The sequence below is a fragment of the Telopea speciosissima genome, unplaced genomic scaffold, assembly GCF_018873765.1.
Source record: "Telopea speciosissima isolate NSW1024214 ecotype Mountain lineage unplaced genomic scaffold, Tspe_v1 Tspe_v1.0923, whole genome shotgun sequence".
Taxonomy (NCBI): Eukaryota; Viridiplantae; Streptophyta; class Magnoliopsida; order Proteales; family Proteaceae; genus Telopea; species Telopea speciosissima.
The window spans coordinates 1-9,910 of record NW_025318259.1 but is presented as its reverse complement, the minus strand read 5'-3'; the positions used below and the strand labels follow the sequence as shown (position 1 = coordinate 9,910).

The 9,910-nt window shown below is 40.6% G+C and overlaps 2 protein-coding genes across 2 annotated transcripts; one reads left to right on the top strand and one right to left on the bottom strand.

Annotated features, from left to right (window-relative positions):
• Positions 1 to 1,353: 1,353 nt before the first annotated feature.
• Positions 1,354 to 2,605, top strand: LOC122648384 (junctophilin-3-like). Its single transcript, XM_043841604.1, has 2 exons — positions 1,354 to 1,632; positions 1,900 to 2,605. The coding sequence occupies exons 1-2, from the start codon at positions 1,414 to 1,416 to the stop codon at positions 2,095 to 2,097; spliced, it is 417 nt and encodes a 138-aa protein (XP_043697539.1). The 5' UTR covers positions 1,354 to 1,413; the 3' UTR covers positions 2,098 to 2,605.
• A 3,163-nt stretch (positions 2,606 to 5,768) lies between these two features.
• Positions 5,769 to 8,395, bottom strand: LOC122648382 (60S ribosomal protein L37a). Its single transcript, XM_043841603.1, has 5 exons — positions 8,250 to 8,395; positions 6,800 to 6,839; positions 6,308 to 6,396; positions 6,120 to 6,202; positions 5,769 to 6,018 (listed from the first exon to the last, which is right to left on the bottom strand). Exons 1-5 carry the CDS (start codon positions 8,250 to 8,252, stop codon positions 5,955 to 5,957), a joined length of 279 nt encoding a protein of 92 aa, XP_043697538.1. The 5' UTR covers positions 8,253 to 8,395; the 3' UTR covers positions 5,769 to 5,954.
• Positions 8,396 to 9,910: the final 1,515 nt, after the last annotated feature.

The window sequence follows — 9,910 nt, the reverse complement described above, 5'->3', positions numbered from 1 at the left end:
AAAGATGATTTGAATAAAGAATATGAGTGTTTTTAAAAGAGTTTTGGTGCTGTTGAGCAGTGCATACAGGATTGGTATCCCAAATCTGATTTCTTCTCTTCTCTTCTTCTTTCTTCTTTCTCCCAAGAAGATCAATCCCATCTCTCTTCCTTCCCTTTCCATCAATCTGATTTCTTCCCTTGACAACGTTGTTGCTTCCTTTATCTCAGATTTGATTATTGGACCTACTTGCATCTGAGATCCTTAATCTGGATTTTCAGATTGCATCAGGATTAATTGCTGGTACCTTGTTAAGAACCAATCTTCAGGATTCAACTTTTCCCCATCTGGAAAAGATAGGGCCATGTTCAACACTTATGTAATTTATAAATACCTTCTATTGGTCACTGAGGAAGAAGATTCATCTAGAACTCTTGTAATTGTTCAAAAAGGGGAAAAAATCTGCCACTTGTTTCCTCTTTGAAGATCTTGTGCTCCAGTATGCCAAGAATGGGCTGTGATACTGGCAAATTCCATAACTAAGGCAGTAGTCATAGAGATGCCTCATTTAGTTAACTTTAAAATGACATTACCCTTTTATATTTTCCTCATTCGTATAAAGCCTTTTTTACCATGCCCACATCAAAATGTTTGCAAGCCCCAGAAATTTACCTTCTACGTGATTGAGTTCTTTCTTCTCAACTACCAACATCAGGATGGTTGCGGTGGGCTCCCAGAAGTTTTGGAGATGGATGGTAATGATTATGCCTAACTTGTCACCTGCAATGGGAAAACCATCTAGATCAGTAACCTGATGCTTCAGAAGTCTAAATGGTTAATAAACTTCGTGGAGAGTGTTCATAATGCCATCTTTATCTGAATGAAATGTAACTTTACTAATTATTAGGACTATAGAAAGCCTTATTTCTTCTTTTTGATCATTAATAGAGTAGGATTTCTTCTTGTATGAGGAACTTCCTGATTAATTAAAAAAAATCACCAAGTAGACAGAACAGAATATTGAATAGCCCCAATACTGTAGTTTTTATCTTTTCCTTCTATGTGTGTGTGTGTGTTGGTGTGTGGGTTGAAATCATCTGAGTTGATATTACATACGCGATAAAATGAAGGCACTTTTTTATGTGGTCGTTGGTCTTTTATATTACATACATTTACTTCTGTGTTTATCTCAAATATTTTGAAAGCTACTCGAATCCCCAAAAAAAAAAAAAAAAAAGACCGCACCTTCCTTATATCTGATGGAAAGGTGAAATTCTATTATAAAACTTGGGTGTAGTATCTCTTTGCATGTGGTTTGGATACGTTAAGTGCAAGAAAATATACTTGTTCGTCTTCTGATACCCAATTCTGTTTTATATTTGTATTGAATGCAGAAATGGAGACACTTATGCTGGAGAATATTTTGCGGACAAGATGCATGGATTTGGAGTCTATCAATTCGCAAATGGTCATCGGTATGAAGGAGCCTGGCATGAGGGACAGAGACAAGGGCTTGGAATGTATACATTCAGGAATGGGGAGACACAACCTGGACACTGGCAAAATGGTCTGCTTGATATCCCAAGTACACAGAACACTCACCCTGGATCTCCCATTGCCGTTAACCATTCCAAAGTATTGAATTCTGTCCAGGTAACTCCACTTACCATCCCTTGGTGGATCAGGCTAGCTTGGTGACTGATTTTGACATAAAACTGACTAAAATTGGCCACCAGGCTAATTTGTGTTGGACCAATTCATCTGTTCTGTTTGAACCTACCTCGCTTAATTTTGAGTTCAATATCCATCTGGTTATGAAATACCCAATGTCATTGACCGTCAAGATGTGATAAGTGGAAAGTTGGACCATGAAAGTAAACTTAAAATGAGGAAATTTTTTTTATTGAATTTGCTCAACAGGAAGCACGAAGAGCAGCAGAGAAAGCATATGATGTTGCCAGAGTTGATGAGAGGGTGAACAAGGCCATAGCCGCTGCCAATAAAGCAGCCAATGCAGCACGAGTTGCAGCTGTGAAGGCTGTCCAAAAGCAAATGCATCACAACAGCAGCAATGATGATGTACCAATCCCAATCGTGAGACCGCTAATGCACTGCTGACCATCAATGTGCTCTTAGTCCAAATTAACAAGACACAAGGAGAGGAAGCGAAGGGATAATGGAATATCATCAATCAGAGTTTTCTGTTGCTGTTGCCTTTACATTTATACTGCCATTTCCTTTCTTCTTTCCTGCATTCTCTTTCCCTTTTCCTGTAAGAGGATGCAACATTGAGTTATCTGATTAGAACCACATTCAGTTTCAGTTGAGCTGACTGATTTGAGGCGCAGGTCAGGTTTTACTTTTGCATCAATGTAATACGTATATAGTATGAGTTAGAAGTTTGAGTGAAAATCTGGCACTTTCCAGGTGTTTGTAGGTGGGTTTTCTTAATTTTGTTGCTTCTTTTGTTCTTTACATGTAAAGTGTAGTTAGCTGTAATGCAAGTGCCAAGGCACCGAGATGAAACTTCGGCCCTGGCACTTTGTTGTATGTGAAACTATGGCTTTTGTATAAGAGATCAGGGGAGTTGGTGACATTACACAACCACACTCCCTCCTTTATACCATGGTAATGGCATCTGAATCCTATAAATTTCTTTTTACCTGTAAACAAGAAACAAAGGGTCATGCAGAGAGGTCTTGGCAAGTGCCTTTTTGACATAATTACTTACTCTCTCCGGTGCATCCAACAGTCATCCCCGTTTTTGTTCCTATTGCAATCCCATGGCTAGTTATTGAGGTCCTTGAATGCAATACATTTACTTTTCTTGTTGATCTCATAGATTTATTAAGTAGATTCTTTGAGAGCCAGAGTTAGCTCTTGCTAGACCTGCTGCCTACCTCGCACTGATCTTCCTCCGCTGCCATGTCCGTTGTCTGTCTTCCTTCATTTGCTATCTCTCCCTGTCTCTCTTCCTTCATTCGCTACCTCTCGCTGTCTCTCTCAATCCCATCCGCTAGCAATCTTCATTGTTCTGTGGCTCAACTTTCAATAGCAAGACTGAATTAGCAGCTGCAAGATTGGAAATAAGCCATCCAACTTGGCTGAAAGGCGTAGTCGATGGACAATAGGTGAATATTCTTGTACTACCCCTTGTTGGTCCCGAGGGACGGAGGAAGCTAGGTTAGCTGAAAGATGGTTATCAGTTCAAGGACGCAAGGTGACCTTGCTTTTTTAGGGTAAGAAGGGGCCTTTGAAGTCGATGCTGAATGGGATCCAACATCTGGAGAGAGGGATAACAGATTGATTCAGAACCAACATAATGACATCAGATTTGGTAGCAGGGCAACTTTGACAGCCACATGACTTCATAGGGACAGCTTGTGTGGTATATTGGTATCTACACTACTACTATATCTTCTCTATCCCAACATCCACAACTTAGCTGTGGATGATGACCTCATTTGGGATGCAAACAGCAATGGCAACTCATAGTGTTGCGTCAAGAAATCGTCGAGCGGTCTTGCGAGTGCCGTCACCTGCAAAAAGGACCAAGGGGTCACCAGAGAGAACCGGTGTGGTTCCGGCCTAGGGCTCTCTGATGCCAAAGTGAGATCTCCTGAGCAAACAGATGAATAGAGATTATTCAAGATGGGTTGAGGGTGTGAGATACCTCCTCTTTTATAGCGGTGCGTGGTGGAGTGGAGAGTCCCTAGTTGATGTGGAGTCTTCTTCGTAGATGGAAGAGTGAACCACGGAGTGGATAGAGTCCCTGAGTAGCAGGGCTCCTTCCTGGTTGGTTGTCTTCCCGTGAGACTTAGTGTCCCAGTAGGGTTGTCCTTCTGGATGGATAGATCCTTCCGGAAAGATAGATCATTTCGGATGACTAGATCCTTCTTGAGTCCATGTGGGTTACGTAAGTAGTAAGGGAGGCTCCGGAGTCCTCGTGGTGGTGTTCATCTTGTTGTTGACGTAGTGCAATCTAACTTGCGCTAGTACCCTGTTGGGATACGTAGCCTTAGGAGAGAGGGTGTCCAGGTGGATCTTCCTTTTCAGGGACACGTGACGTCTTCCAATTGGTGGGGATGATTTGTGGTTCATCACATAGATTCTGCTAATGAGCTACTCCACAGCTCCTTCAAACGTAATTTCAGTTTGGGTGGCTCAACGAAGGATTAGATTCCCGTAAGAGCCACAATCACTCTATGGAGAATCCTATATAATCAACCCAAATATAAATCGACTTGATTGTAGACTATTAGCAGATGGTCAACGGCATGTCTAATACTTCGGAATTGTGCTGATTAGGGTTCAAACTCCCTATAGACTATGGAGCTAATTAGTTGTGTTTTTAATCAATCTAGCTCCTTCCTATTGTGCCACGGAATTTAATCTTACATCAACTGTACTTCTTAGGCCATGTAATGTCCATATAATGGTGGCCAATCTTCAAATGATATGACATGTTTTAAAACCGTGTGGCAAACCTTAATCAAAGCGGATAGTATCGTGGCATGTGGTATGTGAGGTCCGCCGTGGACTGTGGCACTTAACTTCCTGCCCATGAACGGACTGTTATTCCCTGTTGGCCACTGCAACAGTCTATTGTCAATGGAGAAATGCATATTCAACAAGGAAAACCCACCTATTCACCATGCTTCGCCACTTCTTCACTAAGATCTGTTAGGCCTAACGAGTACCTCTCTATGCACTCCAAAATTACAAAGCAATGGGTCAACCAATCCACCATGACATACAACCACGGCAGCCCTAACAGGAAAATGCAAGACAACCCTAACAGTGTTTGGCAGCAAGGATGTGGTCTAATGACTCCAATAAGCGGCCATATCATCAGCTTATTGGCACAAGGAGCAACACATTTGCTGAAGATATACTGGTTTTAAAACAACTCCGAAATGTAATAACAAGACATCTACTTGTGAACGAAAGATGAACTAATTATAAAACAATTCTGAAATGCGTGCTGAATCATTGTTCCCTCCAATTCACTGCCCGCTTCAATCCCTCCAATTCACTGTGGAAATGACCACCCCACCCCCTACCCGAACACACTGCCCAAGGTGGAGTAGGGTGCTCATTTCCAATCATAAGGAATTGGAGGGGATAATTATTCCTCCTATGATTGAACAAGTATACCAGTAGAAATAAAACCCAGTTCCACTGCCCTTGGTTCTCTTGCATTGAAACCAAGGTTTAAAAATTCTACATCAGGCAATCACACTAGTCTCCATGGAATCCGATATCAAATCAACTGGTAATTAACTGCTAATTAGTTTAGGCCGAAGCATTGAATTGGTCAGAACACTTGTTTCAGAAGGAGCATCAGAATAAAAGGCCACTTCAAATATAGACGAGTCGGATTTAAATCAGCCAATTCACCTGATTCCAACTTGCTTTGTGAACCATGACCTATGCAACTATACTCATCACACTTTAAAAGCTTTCTATGAAAACACCCATCTTTTCTTGTAAAACCTGTTTTGGACCGAATTCGTCATTCAGACTAGCTATATCTGGAAAAGCAAACATCTTGCTTTCTCATTAGATACTTCAAATTTGACCTCCAAACTGACATTGAGAGTAGTCATTATAATCTGAACTCCTAATTTAGGATGGTATCATGCAGGATTCCAGCTCTCTCTCTCTCTCTCAAGTATTGTATCTTCTTCTTTGAAAATTGTTTATAATATGACATTCATGTAGCTCCCATGTTGTTGTACACTTTGCAGATCTTGCAAAGACAGTAAGAGAAGCAAGCAAGTAAACCCTGAAAGATGAATAATCATGACAATCATTCACTCGAAAAAAAACAAAATTGTATTGTCCAAAACACTAGCACGCTAGGCAATTCAAGGTTCAAGTGCTGTGTCCACTCCAACTAGTTTTTAATTGTTAAAGGAGCTCAAATACTTAGAATCTCTCAGAAAAAATAAAAGCAGAAGCCATCTTGGTCCTCAACTCTCAGTTTGCTCCCTCAGCCGCCTAATGGTGCTCCTGACGGTCACAGCACTGGCAGTGCTGTAATGCAATTAGAAAAAGCAAAATCAGTATCTAAAAGAAAAAGAGGTAATTGAGAAAGGAAAATATGAATAGGAAGTACAGAGAGTAATAATATTTACTTTAGTGTATAAGCACCGCCAGCCTTAACTTTACCGCAATCTTTGCAGCCCCAAATTCCTACTGCCTTCCTCTTCACTGCGTACTACACAAGTGTACCATTGATTATAATAGGCACATTCATCTTGGATGCAGTAGGCCTCCCTAAATAATGGAATTAACAGAACTGACAAGAAAAAAAATACTGTACCTTCCCACAAAATTCACAGAAGTATTTGCTGTGCTGACTGACCTCCATCTTCTTGATCTGCTTACGCAGACTAGCACCATATCGAGTACCTGAAACAGCAATCGCTTAGTACTGTTTGTGTTTCATTACACATAGGAACCTCAGACTAGCAATCCTGATTTACCCACTCATCTATAACCCACATTGTACTTGTTTCCCACTAAATCATAAAATCAAGCCCAAACAATTGTGCCTAGTCTCTTGGATTGAGTGTAGCACAAATTTGTGACTTTCAGAGGGCCAAGGTTTAACTCTGGACTACAAAGTTAAAACAAGCACACAATGATCAAACAAGCAAACAATGAACTTCACAGTTGAGGCTAAAACAGTCCAGACATTGAGAAAGGCCCATCCAAATGAGCGGCAAATAGTAGACGATAAGACAAAGAATAATTAAAGAGAAATATGTGTAAGGTCCCTGGTTTGATACTGATTAAACGAGAGTGAACTTACCATATTTCCCAACAATACCGGCTTTCTTTGTACGTTTAGTCTGCAACAGTAGTGAACATGTCATGTCAACTCAAATACTAAATCATTTGGTAATGTAAAGCTACACACCAATGACAAATCAAACAATACAAATTATATTGATATCACGTGAATAACATCTAGAAACAGAAAGGCAACTAGACCTCAACCCAATTTGCAGCAGCTCTCTGAAGTTCAACACCCTCAACTCTATACTATGTGAGATTGCCAAGCATTGAAGCTTGCTATTTTCCTTTTGGTAATTGATTGTGCTATTAGTGAGTTTTGAAGATTTTAGAAATCTAAAGGAAAATTGATAGGAGAACTTGATATTTCCAATCAAATAATGCAAGCCAACAACTCTATTCACAACAAAACACAAAAAAAAAGGGGAGGTAATCAACAAGTTTCTTACGATGAAGTGAGTCATTCAGAAAACATGGTATGGGAAGTGCTGATTGGCAAGTTTCTCACTATAAGTATTAAAGATATTGTGCAGTCGCACAAAAGTGGATTCACATCAAAGCTATCAATTGGTTGTTAAAGAACCAGTGACATCCAAAGAAATTACCAAGTAAGGAGAATAAAATGGTGAGAATCTTTGAATTCATGGAATGCGTGCTGACAGGATGAGATGGGATGGTCTCGTGGATCACTCGGGGAGAGGAGAGCCTCATCTAACATTGGGGAGACATCAACACGAGTTCAGACTGGTGGAGCCGCTAGACGAACCCGTGTGAAGCAAGAAAATGCATAGTTAAACTTGGAGAACGAACAGATAAACCCTTATGCCCAGCTGAGAAAAATAACACTGAGCAAACTCCAAAATTACTGAAGCTTGAGAATCCCCTCAGAAAGCTAATGGTTACTCAACCCAAAGTCTGTGCCATCGAATCAGGGCATTTTGGGAGATCTCTTAAAATTAAATATAGTCTAAAGATGTTTGTACATGACAAGAAATCAAAATTTATTCTTTCACTTCTTTATCAGCTGCAGAAATAATTAACGTACACACCAATAACTGGAATTTGAGGCCCCCAACAATACTAGAATTCAACATTTTCGAGCACAGCAAATCAAAATGTAAAGCTGCTCATAACTAAATGGAATAAATTTCAGAAATACGACTATTCAACAATATAAACCGACACTAGAGTTTCACAAGCTCTACAGATCTTCCTCAACAGTAGATCTTGAAAACCTGGTATTCTAGGGCAGGCCTCAAATTCACCAGAGGGTTAAAGGGAGAAGAAGAGCTCTAAAGCTCCCTTCATCCATCAACAAAAATCATCAAAACCGAAGGCATTCGATGAGTATTAAAGCAAATAAAATTGCTTGCACAGCAACTGAAGTAAGACTCAAAGGACTAAAAGGAGATTCACAGAACATCCAGCTTAGCTTCACACATGAAACAGAGACGGGAAAAATTTACCATTTTCGTTCGCTTGAAAGATCTTCAGTGGTCGCTGGAGAGGGAAGACGCCGCGAAACCCTAGCTTACCTTATGTTCACCTTCAGGGCTTTCAACACGGTTGCTTTCGTTTTTATTGGTTTTATAGGGTACTTACGTGGAGAAGGGAAAAGCCAACTCCGATTCCAATTCCGATTCCTTAAAACTATACACTGAGTCAAGGAATAAATCTAAAGGAAAATTATCATATTTGAGTTTGGCTTTACAAAACTACCTACTCAATGTTTAATTTTACCGCATTACCAATAAAAATATACTGATTTCATATTTACCGGGAGAAGACTTGCAAGTGAGTCCAAGGTTGGAAGAATCGGATGTTATCCCATGCCGACAGAGAGGTCTTGATTAAATCAGTGGCAAATACCATGTCCAGTTATGCAGCGGCTCACTTTGCCCTCTTTATCTCTCATAATGACTCCATTAGAAAGGTCATATCAAATTTCTATTGGGGTCAGCAGGGGGAGGAAAAGAAAATCCACTAGATTTCATGGACAAGATTATGCAAATCTAAGGGAAGAGATCGTTTGGGAGTTAGAGAACCCACTTTTCATAGCCGTGCCTTACTTGCTAAGGTTGCATGGGGATTATAGGCTAACCCGAAATCCCTTTGGGCCAAGTTTATCCAAGAAATATACTTTCCTAAGTCTGATTTTCTACATGCCACTGAAGGCAATAAAACCTCATAGGCGTGGAGGAGTATTATGGTGGGAAGGAAGGTTCTTACACAAGGTTTAATTTGGCAGATTGGAACGGGAGCTAGTATTGACATTTGGGATTGTAACTGGGTACAATCTCTTCCAAATTTCAGAATTCAAAGTGCTAACCGATTAATTGCAGCATCTCAAAAATTTCTAATCTTATAGATACACCCACTCGAACATGGAAAGAGGATGTCCTTGATCAACACTTTCAAGCATCGGACAAAGCAACAATTCCAAAAATTCCTTTGAGCTTAAATCCAAGGGAAGAGAAACAGATTTGGGGTGGGTTTGCGAATGGTGTTTTCTCAGTCAAGTCTGCTTATCACATTCAGGTGAATCAGAGGGACCAGCTCATAACAGTGCAACCATCTTCTTCAAGGAGTGTGTGGGAGCATATTGCACCGGCTGAATGGAAACGCATATGGAACTGCACTACCCCCCCCCCCCCCAAAAAAAATAAAATCAAAGCCTTCCTTTGGTGTTGTTGTGCGCAGGGAGTCGCTTCAGGCGAAGGGCTCTCTAAGAGGCATGTCCCTATTGATCCCAACTGCTCTGCTTGCGGTTTCGCTGTGGAATCCTTCGATTATTTTCTCTTCTGCTGTCCCTTTGCGAAGGTATCTTGGTTTGGAAGTGAATTAAACGTCATTATTCCCCCCAATGAAGAGATCAAACTGGCTACTATGCCTCAGAGATGGGACCGTTTTCATTTTGCAAGCAAGTTGGTGGGGAAGGAGACATTGAGCATGTTTGCTTTCATGTGCTGCTTTTTATGGATAGCTAGAAATGACCGCATCTTCAAGCATAAAGTTTGGACTCTAGTGGAAGTGATTAACCAAGCTCGATTGGCTTGTAAGGAATTCTGGAATGTGTCCCTAAGCTCCATAAACACAACTCTCAACCAGGACTTGACCTTGCCCATCG

Bases quoted from the DNA above. Each gene is read 5' to 3' on its own strand.
- LOC122648384 (XM_043841604.1), top strand. From the start codon at position 1,414: ATGCATGGATTTGGAGTCTATCAATTCGCAAATGGTCATCGGTATGAA. The intron at 1,633-1,899 runs GTAACTCCACTT...TTTGCTCAACAG, and splicing joins AAGTATTGAATTCTGTCCAG to GAAGCACGAAGAGCAGCAGA.
- LOC122648382 (XM_043841603.1), bottom strand. The intron at 6,397-6,799 runs GTAAGTTCACTC...TTGCTGTTTCAG, and splicing joins CGGTATTGTTGGGAAATATG to GTACTCGATATGGTGCTAGT. The intron at 6,019-6,119 runs GTAAATATTATT...ATTGCATTACAG, and splicing joins GGCGGTGCTTATACACTAAA to CACTGCCAGTGCTGTGACCG.